A 19,822-nucleotide genomic window follows, 5' to 3' on the forward strand; every position below is an offset into this window, starting at 1 on the left:
CGCCCCTGGTGGGCGTGCCGGGTGGATCCCGGTCGGGCGCATGCGGGAATCTGTCTGACTGTCTCTCCCCGTTTCCAGCTTCAGAAAAAAGAAAATTAAAAAAAAAAAGAAAAAAAAATATTTAAAAGAAAAAAATATTTTAAAAAAAGATAGTAAGAAAAAAAGTGGAATTTGAGAACAGGCTAACATTACATAAAAAACATAGTTACATAATTTAGATAAAAAATAAAAATGGTAAATATAAAATATGTATAATGTAGTAATTAAAGAAATTCAAAACAAAGTAACATTTTGCCATCAAAGAAGCATAACCTAAAGAAAACCAATAATATTAAAGTTGACTCACTAGTGAAAATATAAATTAGTATACTTTCTGGAGGGCAAGTTAGCAATATTGATATAAATCTTTAAAAACAAACAGGATTTTTGCCCGGGCTAGATAGCTTGGTTGGTTATAAGCATCATCCCAATACATAAAGGTTACAAGTTAAATCTCTGGTCAGGGCACATACAGGGACAGGTCAGTATTTCTGTCTCTTTTTCTCTCCCTTCTTCTTGCTCTTAAAAAACACAACTTGATAGGATTCTTGACCAGTAGTACAACTTACAGGAATTTATCTCATGGAAATAAAGATAGAGGGAGCTTCAGCTGCAAACACCATGTGTAAAGGGAAATTTGAAAAGACCCTGTTATCTAACCATGGAGGTTTATTAAATAAACAGCTGTGTTTACTCAACGGGCTACTATGCGGCCATTAAAAAGCACATCAAATGCCTTTATAGATCCACAGATGTGAAAAGAATATTACACAGGAATAAAAGCTAGGTAATGCAATAACAACAAAAAACTTCATGTATGATCCAATCTGGCAACAACAGTCGCTTACGTAAGACTGCAATCAAAGGGACAAAAGCTGTACAGGCAGCTGAAACCACTTACTTTAAAACAGTTTTCCTTTAAATAAATAAATAATTTTTTCGCTTTCATTTTTATTTTCTCAAATTGCTATAATGAAATATATTCTTTAGGTAATAAGAAAAAAAACAATGAAGAGAATTTCCTAGACTGAATAGAAAACCACTGTAAGAGATAAACAAACTGCGCTGAAGCAGGAAGACAGGCAGGAGCACGAGCCCCATCCTCGGCTGCCGACCACCCACCCTCAGGCCGGCCACTCCCACCCAGAGCTCCAGCCTCCCCAGCTCCATCAGAAGGTGGTCAGAAAACATGGTATCTCAACAATACTTCTCATGTGACTCGATAAACATAAAAGGCAAAGCTATTTCAGTAGGACTTGGTTGCACAGCCGTACCTGAGGTAAAACCCGAGTTCTGTGCAGGTCCTAGTGCACAGAAGCGCCACAAGAACCATGCTGGAAATGGCCACAAGAGGCTCCGCGACTCTATTGAGTTTGCCCATTCTGAGGTATATTTTCAGGATTCTATTGTAATACTTACTACATAAAAATAATGTAAAAAACACTCAGTGGTAATCACAGGACTGTAAAACACAGTATGTACAGTAAATAAACCCAGAAGGTTTTCGCACATTTCCCACGGTGGATGAGAACATCTGAAGTCTCCACTCTCCACATTGCGCAGGACACCATCACGCAGTCTTAGACGGTGTACCGCTTCTCCCCTTCGTGTTTTCCCTTGTAGTACTTGACATAGTCATTGTGCAGCTCCCGGAAGACATCTCTGGCCCCTGGAGGCAGTGAGGCCCGCAGGAACTGGACGTCTGGCTCTATGCAGAGGTCCAGGACAAGGTAGATGCCCTCCTGCAGAAGGCCTTTCACTGCTGGATACAAGGTGACCTGGGGAGGGACACATGTCTCCATCAGACAAAACAGGTAGGTGCTAGGCAGTCCTGATGAGGCATTTCAACGTCTGCCTCCAACTTGAGAAAAGATATTCCTTTTAAAATACCAATTTGTATACAACTTACATAATTGAATATTCATATCTTAAAAGTTTCTACTTCGGAAAAATAGAAGCCAACTCAAGTGAACAAAAACCTGGACATCACAGGGGTAACTTTGAATAAATAAACACAGGAGGCCTATATGTTTAACAGGGGCAGTTAAAAATGGGACTCGTGGCCCTGGCAGGTTGGCTCAGTGGTGGAGCGTCGGCCTGGTGTGCAGGGGACCCGGGTTCGATTCCCGGCCGGGGCACATAGGAGAAGCGCCCATTTGCTTCTCCACCCCCCCCCCTCCTTCCTCTCTGTCTCTCTCTTCCCCTCCCGCAGCCAAGGCTCCATTGGAGCAAGGATGGCCCAGGCACTGGGGATGGCTCCTTGCCCTCTGCCCCAGGCGCTAGAGTGGCTCTGGTCACGGCAGAGCGACGCCCCAGAGGGGCAGAGCATCGCCCCCTGGTGGGCAGAGCGTCACCCCTGATGGGCGTGCCGGGTGGATCCTGGTCAGGCGCATGCGGGAGTCTGTCTGACTGTCTCTCCCCGTTTCCAGCTGCAGAAAAATAAAAAAAAAAAAAAAAAAAAAAAAAGGGACTCGTATTTACATCTAAGCTGCCTGCACATGGTGTTAAATTCTTCCACATGGTCAATTGCGCTAGAGGCTATACTAACTGGCAGCAATGTTTACTACCCTGACTGACCTCACCGCCCCCAAGCGAGCAGTGAGTGAATAGGCAGGGGAGCAGAAAGGCTCTGACACTCAACAAACAGATCACTGACAGGCCTACATTAGCGACTAAATCCCACTATACCACCCAGCATCAGATGTGATTTGATTATCACTTAATGGATATTTTTATTTCCATCAACAAAAGCACAATGGGCCCTAAATCTCTAACTGCCCGAGAATGGTCACATTGGTCCCTGTGTCTAAAAGGACTGATTTCTTTCCTGACATTCTGGGTTAACTAAAACCTAGACTACAATAGCAGAGTGGGCAGTCTGGCTCTGACTGGGTTATACTGGATATCACACACAAACTTTCAGATCAGACTCAGACTAATATCTAGACAAAAGACCAGGAGAGCAGGACTGGCCTCTGTGACTGCTGCTCAGGTTTCAGCTGAACGTGGAGCTGAGCAGAGTCTGAGTGTCCCACGAACTGAAAACAAAAAGCAGTCGAAAGGTCCCACCAGCAGAGAGGTCGGGATGTGGCTGACTTTACTAATGTGCTGATGACCTAGAAGAGGTCATCTGCAAACCACAGTGCCTTTCCGCTAACTACAGCTTGCAGCGGGGACCTAGCTTATTAACTGGGAGGAGTCTGAGTTACCAAGGCAACCACTGGGAGGTAGATTCCTAAAGAGGCCATTTGTGTCTGTCACTAAAAGGATGCTATTCTTCAAAGTCATGATCATGTTCACATGAGAGTTCAAAACACTTGTGACAGATGATCATCTTAAATTGCACTGTTTTATAAATGAGAACACTCAAGGACGAAAGGTGCACTGCCTTGCTGGTAGATTTCACAGTACAGCAGCAGGGAGGGAAAGAAGAATAGAACAAGAAGGATAAGTGAAAAACAAAAGGAGGGTGAGGACTTTAAAGTCAACTGTTCATTCCCTCATTCAATCATCACACACTAAACAAGTAACTCCGCTTCCAAAGGCAGAAGAGGTGAAGTGACTTCCCAGGTGCAGAACTGAGACTGGAGCCACGTTTGTCAGGATTCCTTCTCACAGATAGGATGTCAACACCGGAGCCGAGAGCTCTGGTGGCTAACAGGAGGCCCACATGACCATCGCATCTTTATGTTTTAGACCAGTGGTTTTCAACCTTTTTATATTTGGGGAACAGTGAAAACAGAATTATTTCAGAGACCACTAAGGCAGAAATCACCCTGAGCATAAGCAAATTCGACTTAGTTCATGGGGTCTGTAATCTTCATACAACCTGAGAGTGGATTAACTCTTTCACAGACCAGCATGAAATTTCTGGGGGACGGTCCATGGACCAGCAGTTGAAAAACTGTGTTTTAGACAACTTACTTATAAAACAAGGAGATAAAAGTCAATTTCTATAGCATTAAGATCACTGGCCAATAAATGAAAATATCCCTGAGTAGCTCCAAAAAGTCTTGGGCAGGATGAGCAGCACAAACTATTATTTTAAGCTATTGCAGAGGAACAGTTGTAAATTTGATCTATGGGTAAAAGAGGAAAGTGACCATAAAAGAAATGCCCTGACTCGTCTCCACTGTGACACATTACTGCATGGAGGGAACAAGATCTGCAGGAGTCACTGCTTCTTCTGAATGACGGTCCCACCAGGTCATCTGCTCAAACTACTGACAGACCTTCACTAATGCCCACTCCACAGAATTATGAGGGGAACGCAAAGAGGTTTGCTCAGCTTTACTTGCTATCTATCAGTAATTAACTTTAAAATCATCCTTCCGGTCTACAAAGATTCATAGCTCTTGCAGTAGAAACCTCTGGTGCATAAGGACTATTTTCTGCATCACTAAATTGAGAAACAAATGAAAGATAAGCACAGACTCTCCTGCCAATGGATGCTGGGATACTACAGCCCTTGTTAATTCCCTGGGCCTTTGGCTTTCAAGATTAAAAATAAAAAAATAACTGATAAGCATAAATTAGACAGGAATAATGAGGTCAGGAAACCAGAGACTTTTTATAAGGTGAATTTCAAGAGTAATAATTAGGGACTTACGGATTCAAATTATAACTTCCCTTCTTGGCTCTTACTTAAGTGATATCAGTGTCTCATTTTATTTTTCAACGAAACAGAAAATAATGCCAGCTTTTCCTTAAATGAACCCTTACAGATTAATACTTAAGTGCTTGGAAAATATCAAGACTATAAAAATGCTAAACAATCCCAAGGAAACCAAATTCCAAGCCCACATCTCATTCAGAGGCTGATTCAGAGGACAATTTGAAGGTCTTAAACACAGAGGGTCTGGTGAGGACAAAGTGTGCTCCCTTGGAGCAAGAATGTCCCCTAAAGCGTGGTCCCTCCTCCCTACCTGGCCAATGGCCCACCATTAACAGGCATCTCCACAGGCTGAGGTGAGCAGGGCCAGTGGCATTGAAAATTATCTAGTAGTTATACACTCATCCCAAGATGGGGTCAGGATGAAAGCTAGTGCACTGCCATGTTTTGTGAGGAAGGCCATCCAGCCTAATGGCCCTTGAAAAATGCAGCATCTCTAACATTACAAGTTTACCAATGGTTTTAATTGTTCTGCTGCTGCCCCCACCATGTCATCTACTCTTAGGGTCTGGCAGCAGCAGAGTCACATGCACAGTGGACCCAATGAGAATAGATCCGTGAACTCCTGCTGCTGAGGGGTCCCAGGGCCCCTCTTTCTGGTCACCAATAAGCCTGGTCCTATGAGAGCTCCTGTGTTCCTGGGGAGCATTTCATCTTCCTGACTACTCAAGAGGCTAAGCTAAACAGGGGCAAGAAGAGACCTAACAGTTACTGGGTGCATGCCATGCACCAGCACTGTGCCCTTTGAACGTCACTTCGTTCAGTCCTCAACTACAATGCAGATGTGCTGCTCTGCCCCTGGGGACATGCAGGACAGCTGCCTCAAAACTGGATGAGCCGGCCAGAACAGCAGTGGACACTCTCATGGAGAAGCTGCTCCAAAGGGCGCCGGCGGAAATACTGCGGAGAGGGGGCCACAGGCTCACCTTCTGCAGCTCCATCACATACTGGGCCACCAGGAAGGGGGAAAACACCGTGAAGTCCTCAGCCCGCGCGGCGATGTGGCTATACATCCTCTCCACCAGGCGGGCGCACTCCAGGACCACCGGCAAGTCATCCGCACTGCCTGTAGGAGCCAAGGTTGCCAAACCAATCTGTTCAAAAACCACGTGTTGTAATTCTTCCAATTTTATACTTTTCATTTAGCCCCAAATTATACAAACTTTCTATTTGTCTCACTCTTTAATTAGACTACTCTGTAGCCAGAATGAGGGAAGATGCTATGTCCAAATATTTGCCTGTATAACAGAGGGAAAAACATTTAATATACTTAAAACACTTTTTTTTAAGACTCTACTGAAATAAGCAAGATTTTTAGGATGAAATCTAGGATATATATTGTATTTGAAAAGGGATGGAGCTCTACAAGGAAGGCTTAAAATATAGAAATGATGAAAAATTCTCTTTAAAAATGGTTTTTGACATCATATGACTTTAAAGATGGCCTAATTATGTCATTACCTCCTTATATTTCAGAAAATATGTAGGATTCTTCTCTTATAGGCAGACACATGTATTAGAATCAATTATTATTACTATCTTCCCAAATTTCTTTCTTTTTTGGTGACAGAAGCAGAGAGACAGAGACAGAGACAGAGAGAGGGGCAGATAGGGACAGACAGACAGGAAGGGAGAGAGATAGGAAGCATCAATTCTTTGTTGCAGCATCTTAGTTGTTCACTGATTGCTTTCTCATATGTGCCTTAACCAGAGGCTACAGCAGAGTGAGTGACCCCTTGCTCAAGCCAGCAACCCTGCACTCAAGTTGGTGATCCTGCACTCAAGCCAGTGAACTTGGGATTTCGAACTTGGATCCTCTGCATCCCAGTCTGATGCTTTATCCTGTGCCACCACCTGGTCAGACCCCAGATTTATTCTGATTCCTAGTTCCTTCCATCTTAAGGTGCCAGGGCCATGCAAACCCTCTTTAACAAATCCCACTCAAGAACTTGAACACTTGAACAGGGTGAGACAACTAAACCAAGAATTCTAAAGTGTTACCCACAGCCCAGATTATACTTGCTCCCCCAGGCCTCCACCACAGAGTCAGGTGGAGAACCCCAGCTCAGCCAGAGGACCTGCCCCATTCTCATCATTCAACAGAATGATATACCTACTTTTATAAAATCCTAGAAAATGCAAACAGGCTACAGTGCCATAAAAACAGATGAGTGGTTGCCAGGGGCTGGTGCCTCAGCAGGGAACAGACTGCAAGATCCTGGAGGCCTGACTGGTGGTGGCGCAGTGGATAGAGCAACAATCTGGGATGCTGAGGTCCCAGATTCAAAACCCTGAGGTATCCAACTTGAGCCCAGGACCTCCAGCTTGAGCACAGGGGTCAACAGCTTGAATATGGGATCACAGACATGATCTCATGGTTTGAGCCCAAGGTCACTGGCTTAGCTGGAGGCCCCCAGTCAATACATGTATAAGAAGCAATCAATGAACAAGTAAGGTGCCACAACTACAAGTTGATGTTTCTCATCTCTCTCTCCCATCCTATCTGTTTCTGTTTGTAGCTAATAAATGAAAGATTTTTAAAAGTGGGACTCTAGGGCGTGATGCAAATGTTCTCTAGTTTGATTATGGTGGGGGGTTTCCTGCATGTAGTTGCTTATCAAAGTACATTAATTGTATACTTTAAATGAATATAGTTTGTGACTCAGATATTATGACTTAATAAAAACTTGATTTTTAGAATGCACAATGTCTTCTTTAAGATGTTGATTATACATACAAACATCTTACGTATGTGCAAATTTTCTAGATCAATGTTATTTCATAAAACTATGTAAATTGTTAACATTCACTAGATAGTACATCAGATACCAACCAAAAGAGAGCAAGTGGTTAAAATTCTACTTGGTCATTCCTCAAAAACATTAGAGAACCACGTCTTGGCTGACTGGAGATGACTGAGCCACACCAGCTTGGAGGCAGCAGACCATATGGCAGAATCAGCCCACATACTGTGTCCCCATGCCTCCTCAGGACAAAGGACACATGGTGAGCTGCACATAGAACCGCCTGCGACAGCGTGTGACCAGGACTCTGAGGACTGCTGCGCTGCTTGGTGAGACCACGAACAGGGCTTCCTTCTCACTGAGCTGAGACGTGCCCTGGAGGCCTCGACGCGAAACTGCAGTTGGCCACCAGCAGCTGACCCAGGCTCACGGCAGATCTGGAGCCTGTTTCCCAATCCTGCCCCTAAATATATTTACATGATCACATGGAAGCTTTCTCTGCACCAGGCACGGGATACAGCCAAACACCTAACTGTGTAATCTCTGACTAGTCTCCAAATCAGGCAGAATAAATTGGTAATTATAACGCTAACTATACCTGCTCTTTCCCCTCAAAAGTTAGTTGGTTTGAATAGAGACAGCTTAAATCTATAAATCTGAACCTGCTGAACTGATTCACAGTGGCAGGGGAGAAGCGGAGCACCTCTTATCTATTCCTAGTCAGTCCAGAACCACTGCCCAGGGTCATCTCTGACACCCTCCAACTGTACTTACAAAGCCCTCCCTTACAGTCCCAGGCTCCCATCATATGGCATGATGCCGGTCCATGCTTAGCAAGCTAGACAGTGCGCAATACACAGTCTCACTTTACATGTCTTATTTATATTTACATTTATAATTTAAAACCAAATTTCTAATAAGAATCTCCCCAAATCAGAAATTTAGCAGGAATCAACAATCTTCTTTATTTATTTATTTATTTATTTATTTATTTTTTTTTTCAAGGCAGGAAAACAAGTCGTCCATATCATGTATGTCTTGCCACATAGCAGCCGGCTTCATTGGTAAACAAGCAGGACTTCACCAGGATGGGGCTGGCATGCGGAGCTGCAGGAGGGACCCATCCCTTTTCATAAAGCAAGACAGAGCTACAACTGCCTGTTCCTCTTTATCTCCCATTAAAATATGAAGTTCTTAGGGCCAAGAATGGGATTCTAGCTGCTTTTATATCCCTTTTATATAAAAGTAAATATTTTCTGAATCTAGATATGGGTTTTTTTTCCCCAGAAAAAGAACTAGTTCAATTAGGAGGTATCAAATGCATTCACTTCTAGATATAGAAAAAAATTATGACAGTCTGAAATTTTTTAAAATTGTTTTTCATATTCATTTGATGGTCGGAGTATTTCTTTTGCTTACACCCAACTGAATGGTTTTATTTTCAGTAGCATATGTGGCCAGAGACACCGCAAGATAAACACATTTGAAATTGTGTGGCTGATTATCTGACTATGAAGTTACTTACCTTTGTCTTTCTGCCTTCCTTCATGCATAACTGAAACCACCAACCGATGAAAACAGTTCAAGAAAGAAGGGATGGCTTTCAGCATTACCTGTAATGATAACAGACAAAAGAATGTAAAAATATGTAAGTAATTGTTAGTTCAACTTTTCTTTGAAGGCGTTCATCTTCATTTCCCTCTTAACCTCATTTGCTAGGATGTTCTAAGCAGCTGTGGTGACATCTTTTTTGCCTGGACTTTCTGGGGAAATTGTTCATCTATTTACTTGACTCCTTAATACTTAAGGTCTGAGGCAGGGCTTCCATGCTGCAGAATGTTAGGAATCTAATGGGGCAACCCTAGTTTATTATTTGCTGAATCTGTATCTTTTACTATAAACTATTACATCTGTATTATGGGAATGGGTAGAAATAAGCAATAAAAGGAACAAAAACCAATGTACTCAAATATAACTGGCACTAGAAAAAAAATTATGTAAAGCCAATACATTTAAAATAAGGATCAAGGCTCTTCTTTCTTGCCCTGGACAGTTGGCTCAATGATAAGAGCACTGGCCTGGCATGCGGACATCCCAGTTTCAATCCCTGGTCAAGGCACACATGAGAAGCAATCATCTGCCTCTTTTCCCCTCTTTCTCCCCCTTCTCTCTCTCTTCCCTTCTCATAGCCAGTCACTCAAATGGTTTGAGCGTCAATTCCAGGCACTGAGAATAGCTTGGTTGATTCCAGCGTCAGCCCCAGGCACTAAAGATAGCTTGGTTGATTTGAGCATCAGCCCCAGATGGAGGTTGCTGGATGGATCCTCCTCAGAGAGCATGTGGGAGTCTGTCTCTCTAGCTCCCCACTTCTTACTTTAAAAAAATAAATAAATAAAAGAAAATTTCTCATTTCTTAGTGATGAAAGGGCTGGTTGGAACTTTATCTTGAAAAATGATATGAAAATTATGAACACGCTTCTTTTATATTCAACCATCCTTAGATCACAAAACAAAAAACTGTCCAATAAAGTATCCACAAACAAATCAAATGTGACAACTTACTAATTAAAATTCAGGTCTTAGTCATATAGTTCCTAGACCACATTTCAACTGGTTAAGACATGTGTGGCCAGTGGTCACCATGCTGGACAGTGCAAGTCCAGAGCATATCTCTCACCACAGAAAGTTCTTTCAGACGGCACTGCTCTGATTCTTAGAATGAACAAACAATAAATCCAAGGGTGGAATTGTTTTCTTTGGTCCAACTTATCCAGCCAAATGCTTAGCAACAAAACATCACATTCTTTTCATCAAATTATCAACATTTTCAACAAGTTCAGAAAAAGGTTATTTCTGCAAAGTACTCCGGAGCCTCATCAAATCTTCCTAGGATCTGTTAATCCTCTATTATATAATTGAAAGTGCAAAAACCCAGGGCCAGACTATCTGAGTTCACACCCTGGCTTATATGTGATCTTGGGCAGGTCACCCAACTTTTCTGTGCTTGTTTCCATAGCTACAAATTGAGAATGATAACTGATCATAAGAATTAAATAGCTACAACATGTAAGATGCTTAGAAGAACACCCGCTGCTGACCCTTCTGCTGGGTGCTCTGCCCGGGCTCGCTTCATGCCACCTCTCCCCTTTCGGCCGACCTAAGCAGATTCCGGCCTGGTACACCCATCAGCTTGGACCTACTGCGTACACTGCCAACACTGACCAGGTACCACAAGGGCCCCATTCCCCCTCTCTACCCCACAGGCAATATGAGGGTGAGCAATTATTATTAGTCACATCATCCTTATGCCATTATCCTTGTCAATTCTCTCATTAAACAGTCTGATTCTGCTAAATGGACATTTGTTACTGGTTTCGCAGGAGATTTATACACCCTAACATTACTTTTATCAGTTGTGTGAAATCCTACATCTTTCAGAAGACCTGCAATTTCAGCTTGTTATTGATTGCTACTGTATTTATTCTATGTGGTCACATAAAACTCTGTCAGCAGAGAGACTGAATAACAAAGATTCTGACCAGAGAGGCAGAGCCAAAGGCAGCTGTTCAGTAAGGGGGCAGCACTAGAGTGGGCCAGTATCATGTGGGATTAGTGTGCCAGGGAATGAATGTTTCAAAACCCGCATCACTGGCGGGTCTCCATCCTTAGACATTAAAACACTCAGAACTTAGTGACTACGCCTGTGGATACATCTCTATCCTTATTTATGAGTTCCCAGGCATCCCACCTGTAGACGTGGCACAGTGAAAAGAACACTGGCCAGAGAAATCCAGTCCTAAATGTAAGACTTAGACTTAGCTGGATGACACTGCAGTTCTGAGCCTCTGTGTCTTTATCAGTAAAATCGGATTACCACCTGCTTTTTACATTTGCATGCAGCAGTGAAAGGAGACCTATAGCAAATGTTCAATAAATATTGGCTGGACTAGATCCCTTTCTACCTTTTCTGAGGCATTAGTTTCCAGTGTCAGTTTAATTTAAAAGGCAGCATACTAGCTTGACCGGGCAGTGGCTCAGTGGATAGAGTGTTGGACTGGGATGCAGAAGACCCAGAATCGAGACCCCAAGGTTGCCAGCTTGAGCGAGGGCTTATCTGGTTTGAGCAAAGCTCACCAGCTTGGACCTAAGATCGCTGGCTCGAGCAAGGGGTTACTCGGTCTGCTGAAGGCCCACAGTCAAGGCACGTATGAGAAGGCAATCAATGAATAATTAAGGTGTTGCAATGTGCAACGAAAAACTAATGACTGATGCTTCTCATCTCTCTGTTCCTGTCTGTCTGTCTCTGTCTAACCCTCTCTCTCTCTCTCTATAAAAATAAAAAAAAAGGCAGCATACTAAAAGACTGGAACTCAGGATGCCTCCCTCTCTATACCCACTTGAATTACAAACTCAAAAAGAAAGCTAAGCAAGTGAGTGACATTTAAACACTTGATCTGCAAAAACAGAGTAATTTCTAATAAGCTTCCTTAAATAGCCAGTAGGCAAACACTGTTCAAAGTGTCAGATCCAACACTCAAACAGCCCAATGGGAAGGTCAAATATCTCTGTGCCTGAGAAGACACTCTGGCTCCGGAAAGTACTGGAGCCAACTGTTCACTGAGCAAATCACTTTTATCCCGCTACAGTGAAGTTTTACTGCTGCTTTTCTGAAGGCAAAATCACCATGCCAACAAAGAGAAGGCGACCCAGCCTCTCAGTCTTCACCTTCGGATGGCACTGCAGGATCGAGAAGAGCACGTTGTGCACCCGTGGGAAGATGCTCCCATACTCGGAGGGCTTCAGGTGGTCCACCGGCACTGTCAGCAGGATACTGAAGGCCAGGCTGACGTGGTGCGGGTTGCCAATGGCCTCCTCCCCCTGCCGCAGCAGCGCGGCCAGGACGTCCAAGGTAGGCTCAAACACCGCCAAGGGCAGGGGCTGCTCCTGACAAGCCTCTTGGTTTTGCAGCTACAGGACAGGAAGAAATGAGAGAGAGAAAATAAAGGTGATTTTCAAATGACATAACACAAAAATGAAGAAGACAGGTAAGAACTGAAGTGACAGAAGTAAGAACATTCAAACTCCCAAATTTATCCATGTGGTTGGTCAATGGGCATCTCCAAGGGCGACCACTATGGACTTGGCCATTTTAGGCCATACTTTTTTTGGATCCATCTACTGTGAAAAGAAGCCATTTCTTATCAAACTGTGATTCATCCAATTTTTCAAAACTTCACATCAAACACATATTTTCCTTAAAAGATCATTAGTTCTACATGTCTCTAATTAAACTTATTTGTTACAGTTTTGAACAATCAGTTCTAGTTAAGAATGTTCAATTACGATTCTTGAGCATAAAGAGAACAGACTCCAGACGAGAGGTAGCTCAGTCTTGCCTCCGTAACCTGCAAGCAAGTCCCTGCGACCCTCTTCCCAATGCCACTATCTGTAAACAGCACTTCTGCTGAGGCCTCTTAAGGCCTGGGTCTAACAATGCTCATCTTTTTCTGGGTGTTCTGGCTGTGCTAACATCACACTATCCCATTTAGATCTATCTAAGCCATATCTAGCCTGTTGTTTATAGCAACACAGACCTACCCACGCACACAGCCAACACTGACCACAAGCCACGTGGCCCCTCTTCTCCAACTCTAACCCCCCACCACACACACATTAGTTAGAGATGGGATTCATCACCTAACTCAGGTTCCCAGGAAAACAGCAAAACAGAACAGAAGAACAAGCAAGAACAGCAAGTCTATTCTTCTGACCCTATGTCCTGGAAATGTGCTAACCTAGGGCAGTCCTCTCAGTCAGCACAAGCTTGCATCAGGGCTGGTGAGGATGGCAAATAGATGTTGATCATTCAAACCAAAGTATAACACTGATGCCAGACTTTTCAAAGGACAGAAACACTGAGTCAGTCCCAATCAGAAGTTGGCTTTTGTTCTAGTGAAACACAAAAGACCTGTGATGACTGTACATAATCACTAGGTGCCGATACATAACGTTTGGGTGGGATTATAACAATAATCTACCTGCGACATTATCATCCCATTCTATAAAGCTATTTTTCTCTCACTGTAGCACAGACTTTAAACACACACACACACACACACACACACACACCTACAATAAATGAATGCACTAAAATGACCACAAAATTTTGTGGGGACCAAGGAAGCTCCAGAATTACTTCTCACCTCATCTGATTTAAACAGGCCTCCATAGTAGCCTCATCTATGACTACATTTCTTCCATTGCTGCCTGTCTACAGGGTCACAGCCCAGCACAGCAAGGGAGCAACCCCTCACCCTTGGAAGAAGTTACCAACCAGAACTGATGTGACCTCCTAGATGTTAATGCCATTAACATCAACACTGTCACCCAGAAAAATACAACAATAAAAACTCTAATGCTTCCTAATGCTCCTCAATGTCCTCACACCACCTCCACGCCATTATCTTCCACTGGTGACCCTGATGTGCGCAGACAGACAGAAGACGGACACACACTGACAGAGAAGCACCCTGTTGACAGCCTTCTCCAGGACGCAGCCCCTGGAACACTCCACACAGAACCAGAGACCGGCAGAAGCAAACAGCACCCTCTGTCTGCACAGGGAGATGAGGTGGAGCACTCACAGTCAGCGCCGTGACGATCTGGGGGCAGGCGTGCCAGAACAGACTGGCTTTCTCTCCACCAAATGGGCAGTTCAGCAGCAACTTGATCAATTTAAGAGCCGACAAAATGGCCTAAGGAAAAAAGAGAAAAAACTTTGCAGAAATAGCTACCTCTCTCCTAAGAAGTCCACCTTGGGAAGAAGCTTGTCACTGGTGCTGAGGTCATAGAGCCGAGCCCATTAGGACACAGTGTCAGGGTCATGGGCAAGGCCTGGCTGGGCGAGGTCCTGAGAGGGATGCTCTGCATCCCCAAACAAGGAATAAATGAATAAGGTGCGCAGAACTGGGGCAAAGTAGGTCTTTCCAATAGTGTCTCACTAAACCAGTGGTTCTCAAAGTGTGCACCAGGGTGCATTGGTGCACCCTATAAGATTTCCAGGTGCGCCCTATGGTATTCCAGAGAAATATGTGCCTGTTAGGGATCAAAAAACCAACAGGGTTTTTGGAGTTTAGATTCTTGGGGGACAGAGTGTGGGGAATTGGCTGTAAGCTGACAGTCTGCCCAACCCCCCACCTCACTTGCCTGATTAGGTTGCAAAAGGCTGTTAAGCTGTGGTGCTGGATTGTTTATACTACCCCCCCACCATGTTCCCCGGAAAGACTGGAGGTAAGTTTCTTCTATCCTTTGTTTGGTGTCAAGATGTGATATGTATGGTGGGGGTTTTCTGCACTCAACACAATTAAGAGTAAAAAGAGAGGAATTCTTCAATGTATTGATGAGGAAATGAGAGTTTGCCTATCAAATACATGCCCAAACATTGAAGAAATCGCTAGGACACATCAGGCTCATGTTTCTCATAAACACAAGAATGGAAAAACTTAACACATTCAAGCTGGACCTGCCAAATTTACTAAATCTTACTAAGATGTATCTATATATATATATATAAAGATTAACTTTTTGTCCTTTTTTTAAATTTTTTAACCCCCCTTTTTTACAAATTCTAAAAAGCATAACTCAAAAAATGTAACACAAAAATGTTTTTTAATGTCAAAATAAATTTAATTTTGTTGTTTTTATTTCGTTTAATTACCATAAAAGCACGCTTGGACTTTATATATTTTTTCTTTAATATTTGACTTATTATAACATATTTCTCAGAAATTTGTATATAGTCTGCCTACAATTATATGTAGGATTTTAAATGCGTCCCGACTTCGAAACGTTTGAGAACCACTGCACTACACCAAACATGTACAAGTGTCAGGACGGTGCAATGATAAGCCACAAATGAGTTCAGCGATCCAAATGTAGAGATCCTGTCTTGTCATGACAGTGTTGTGAGAAGGCCGGCTGCAACCTACTTGTTTCACTTTCCATTCAAGAACTGTGAGTGCTCACGGATGCAAGGGGTGAGAGGAAACAGGGACAAAGTAAAATAACTGGATTAGATGCTGTGATTATAGGTGATGGTTTTAAACCATGAGAAGGGAACTACGCAGGAAAGAACCCACTTTTACGTGGTGCTGTCAATAAGTGGGCATTTCACAACATCAATTTCAGCCTCTCACCTTCTTCCCAACACTGCAAATCACAACCCACAAATTCTGACTTCCACCCTTTGCTTCTTTCCCTGACTACTTTTGATTACACACACCCCTACACTCTCCCACAGCCATCAGTGGCCCTGCTCCCTCCCACCCGCCTGCAGGGTATGTCTCCACACCAAGGCCTGCCCACTGGCACCTCCCTTGCCCATCCATTTTCTCACACACACACACACACACACATGCACACCCTCTGCTCACTGTGCTGTGCCCACACCACCCTTGTCCTTGTCTTGATAGCAATGTCCCCCTGCTCTGGGCCATCCCACCAAAATCTTCTCCATCTCTAAATGCTGGGCTTCAGTCTCACCTCCTCCTCTGTGAATCTTCTCTATCTGACTGGTTTGAATAGAAATGTGTGGCTCGTTGAAGGAAAGCCCAAAGGCCTTCTCAAAGCCAGAGCCCAGCCATGCTGCAGACACACAAGATGAAACTCCAGGAGATAGGCCAGCACTGTGGAGGGCAGAAAAGCCGGCCCTGGTCCCACTGTGCCTCAGGCTCACACAGGGAGATGGGAGTCCCCTCTGCTGACCCACTCTAACATATAGCACCCTCTCCAGCTCCCCTCCCACCCAGATCAAAGCCCAATCCCTTTGCAGATTATAATCAAGAGTCAAGAAGACACTTCTGAGGCAGAGAAAGTTTAGAACCAGAAACCTAGCCTGTAATCCTGGCCCTGTGACAGCTCTGTGGCCTTCTGCCTCCTGGGTAAGAAAGCATATCTCACCAGTCCAGGGCATGGGGCCAGTAAGAGAGCTGATGCCAGTGTGTGGGCTCCGTGCAGAGGCTCTTCAAAACACAAAGGCCAAATGCAATGCAGGGCTTTATTAGAAACTACCAAATGCACAAAGGTACAAAGGACCAAAGGGCAGCCTGCTAAGTTGATTCTTAAATGAGATCCAGACTATTAACCAAATCAACTAAAAATTTTCAAAAAGGTATAGTAAGAGGTATTGAAAGGATGGGCAGAATTTAACTTGTGTGTCTATTTTGAGTATATATTTAATATTTTACATAATAAGAATATAGTTGTAATGTGAAACATAATATCTCTTACATGGAGGCCGTGGGCCTCCGGAAGCCAGAGCTCCTTCCATAAACTCCCTCCCTGCCTAAAGTCTCTGTCTGCGTGTGTGTGTGGTTTTAGGGGTGACATGACATCTTAAGTTTTCCCATTTGAGCTAATATCATTCACGTGTCTGCCACGCAAGGGAGGTAGGAACGACCTACCTGCTGGTCTGCAGTCCACACGTTCCTGATGTCCAGTCCTTGGAGAATATACTGCATCATCCCCTGGAAGTCCTCTGTTGTCCCAACTTCGAACATGTGGGTGAACAAGGCTCCCAAATGAGGCTCAATGTCCTGAATTACCTGAACTGGAATTGCAGGATCTGTGTGGAAAAGAAACCACAACTGTTAAGATGTGACAAAGGGAGGTGAAATAAATCAGAGCAGCCACATGATGAAACAGTGTACAGCCATTGAAGTCCCCACTCCAGGGGCATGGGGATACCCCAGCACAGGCCCACCCCCCTCAGCATGCACAGTGGAGTGCTTGTCAGCACACAGTACAGGGAAGTCTGAGGGACAGCAATAGTGATCTGGACTGGGGAGACAGATGACTGTGACTTTCTGTAGTTTTTTCCTACTTTTCTTGAGTGCTTTTATAAAACCAGCAGGGTCTTAGGGGTGGGCTCGTACTTTTAAACAGATGAGAATGTTAAAGTGATTAAAAGAACTTTAGAGGCCCTGGCCAGTTGGCTCAGCAGTAGAGCGTCAGCCTGGCGTGCGGGGGACCCGGGTTCAATTCCCGGCCAGGGCACATAGGAGAAGCGCCCATTTGCTTCTCCACCCCCCCCCCCCCCCTCCTTCCTGTCTCTCTCTTCCCCTCCCGCAGCCAAGGCTCCATTGGAGCAAAGATGGCCCGGGCGCTGGGGATGGCTCCTTGGCCTCTGCCCCAGGCGCTAGAGTGGCTCTGGTCGCCGGGAGGGGCAGAGCATCGCCCCCTGGTGGGCAGAGCGTCGCCCCTGGTGGGCGTGCCGGGTGGATCCCGGTCGGGCGCATGCGGGAGTCTGTCTGACTGTCTCTCCCCGTTTCCAGCTTCAGAAAAATACAAAAAAAATTAATTAATTAATTAAAAAAAAAAAAAGAACCTTAAACATCTGGAAACTTCCTGTTATAGTCACCCAGTTCTCTCACCCAAGGCAGGAAAGCCTCCCAATATGCCGGGGTCCCTCCTCCAGCCTGGAGTTTCATAACAGAGCCCTTTACAATCTGACCCAGCTTGTTTCCAGCTGTGTCTCAGCCAGCAGTCTGTTGCATACTGTATCAGACTACTGCACAGTGTGGTATGCATTCCTGTGTCCGTCTTTACTCACTATGTACAGCATGAGGGCAGAGGGATTAAAGGCTTTGAGAGATCTGGTTCCCAGTCTCCTACAGGCTGTAAGATCCTAGTTGCACGACCTCTCTGAACCTCAATGCCCTCACCAGTGAGATGGTCGTAACCGCACCACTCCTGGGTTTGGCACTGCAGTTTGGATCATCTGGGAGGCTGTGCGTGAGTACCATCTCCACCTGGCTTACCGATCCTTCCAAGGCCATTGCTTACTAAAGCTCTGTCTGCATGCAGTCTCTCAACCCACAGTCCCAAAGTCTGGTTCACTTTACAGCATTTCATAGTCTGTTTACTTAATTAGGTAAGTGAAAATCAGTACTTTATCTCCAAATAGGATAGAGTTCCACATGTACATGAGCATTTTTAAAAGTGAAAGTCTTCCTAATTGAACTAAAGTAGTCTATTCTACCGTCACCTTTATGGGGGAAGCACAGATGAGTCCCCCATGGACACAGGTGGCCACCCTTCAGCGGACACCTTACTGCTGGCTCTCTCTGCCCGACACCCTGAGCTTCTCCTAACTTGGCACTCCTTCCAGACCTCTCACCACTTTGGTCCCTTCTCAGCAGCCCAGGTATGAGGCCTGGACACAGAGGTAACAGCCGGGCCCATGGTCTGAGGGGGCTGTGGGGTGGCCAGCTTTGCCTTCAGACTGCCCTGAGGTCAGAGGTACCACAAGTCAAGGGGCACAGTTAGGACTCACGGGCTACCACTACTCATGACGCTGGAGGGACATAGGATGACCCAGCATTCTGTTTAGCAAAGGGGCCCTGGGGCCAGAGCTTCAGACCATCAGCTGCCATTTCTTAGGACATTCATTTAGAATGCTGTAACGCATGTTAATAAGAGACTAACTTTCAGCCTCCATTCTCTAAGAGTTGCTGACAGAATAACATAGAACATGTCACACGGAAGTCTTTCATCAGTCCAGAACCCAGGAAAAGACAGAAAGGCCACTGACAGGGAGACGACAGCAGCTATTCAGGCCACCGCACCACAGCCCTGGAACTGGTCCAGGCAGCCAGTGGCTCTGCTTCTTTGCGGCCCCATTTAACACTTTCGTACTTGAGCTGGTCCATGGCTCCTCCTCGCCCATCACAGCTTGTCTGCTGGGAAACAGAGGGGCTGGCACGCGTCTGAGGTCAGGCTTGGCTGATAGTTCCCCCAACCTCACCTCAAAAGATCATCCTAACTAACCGCAACCCCCAGGACAACCAAAACAAAAAAGATAAACCCACGCCAGGTGTGGTACATGATATGGGGTATCTTGAAACAGTTAGGGATGGAATCTAGCCCATTAACCTTTGACCTAGGGGACAACAGATATAGAATTCCAGTACATGAAGACACTGGCTGGCTGTGCGGTCCCGGGACATCCCACTAAAACACCGCAATAATGTCACAGTCTGAGCCAATCAGCTGATGATGGCCAGCACCACACTGAAACCTAGGGGGCTGAAGCCCAGCCCCTAAGGAATTTTATGGGATTCCCTATGAATCAAGTCATTGTCACTTATCAAAAGTTAGCAGATTTTGTACATTTCTTAAGGCAATTGCTGGCACTGAGGAGCTGATACAAAGAGCCCACTAATATGAACGGAATGATCTGTGTTGACTACCCAGGGCCAGGACAGATAAAAGCTGGAAAAGAGAAGTGGAGATTTCAAACCTATAAACTAGAACCATCTGCAAAAATAAGTGAAAAACTCAGGTGCTACACAACACACCTCAAAGGCTA

The 19,822-nt window shown here is 44.7% G+C and overlaps 1 protein-coding gene across 4 annotated transcripts in view; it reads right to left on the reverse strand.

The window, feature by feature from the left end:
- Nucleotides 1-690: 690 nt before the first annotated feature.
- The window catches only part of URB2 (URB2 ribosome biogenesis homolog), a 28,881-nt gene continuing 9,749 nt past the window's right edge, over nt 691-19,822 (reverse strand). For 3 of the 4 annotated variants that reach the window (XM_066234973.1, XM_066235000.1, XM_066234981.1), the window contains exons 5-10: nt 16,917-17,077; nt 14,100-14,210; nt 12,181-12,423; nt 8,981-9,068; nt 5,638-5,777; nt 691-1,817 (exon numbers count right to left, since the gene is read on the reverse strand). In XM_066234973.1, the coding sequence (XP_066091070.1) occupies nt 1,620-1,817; nt 5,638-5,777; nt 8,981-9,068; nt 12,181-12,423; nt 14,100-14,210; nt 16,917-17,077 (941 nt within the window). In that variant the 3' untranslated portion in view covers nt 691-1,619. Of the gene's footprint in view, nt 1,818-5,637; nt 5,806-8,980; nt 9,069-12,180; nt 12,424-14,099; nt 14,211-16,916; nt 17,078-19,822 lie in introns of those variants that run through there. The other variant, XM_066234990.1, reaches the window with a different exon arrangement.

Source organism: Saccopteryx bilineata, chromosome 1 (genome assembly GCF_036850765.1).
Source record: "Saccopteryx bilineata isolate mSacBil1 chromosome 1, mSacBil1_pri_phased_curated, whole genome shotgun sequence".
Lineage (NCBI taxonomy): Eukaryota > Metazoa > Chordata > Mammalia > Chiroptera > Emballonuridae > Saccopteryx > Saccopteryx bilineata.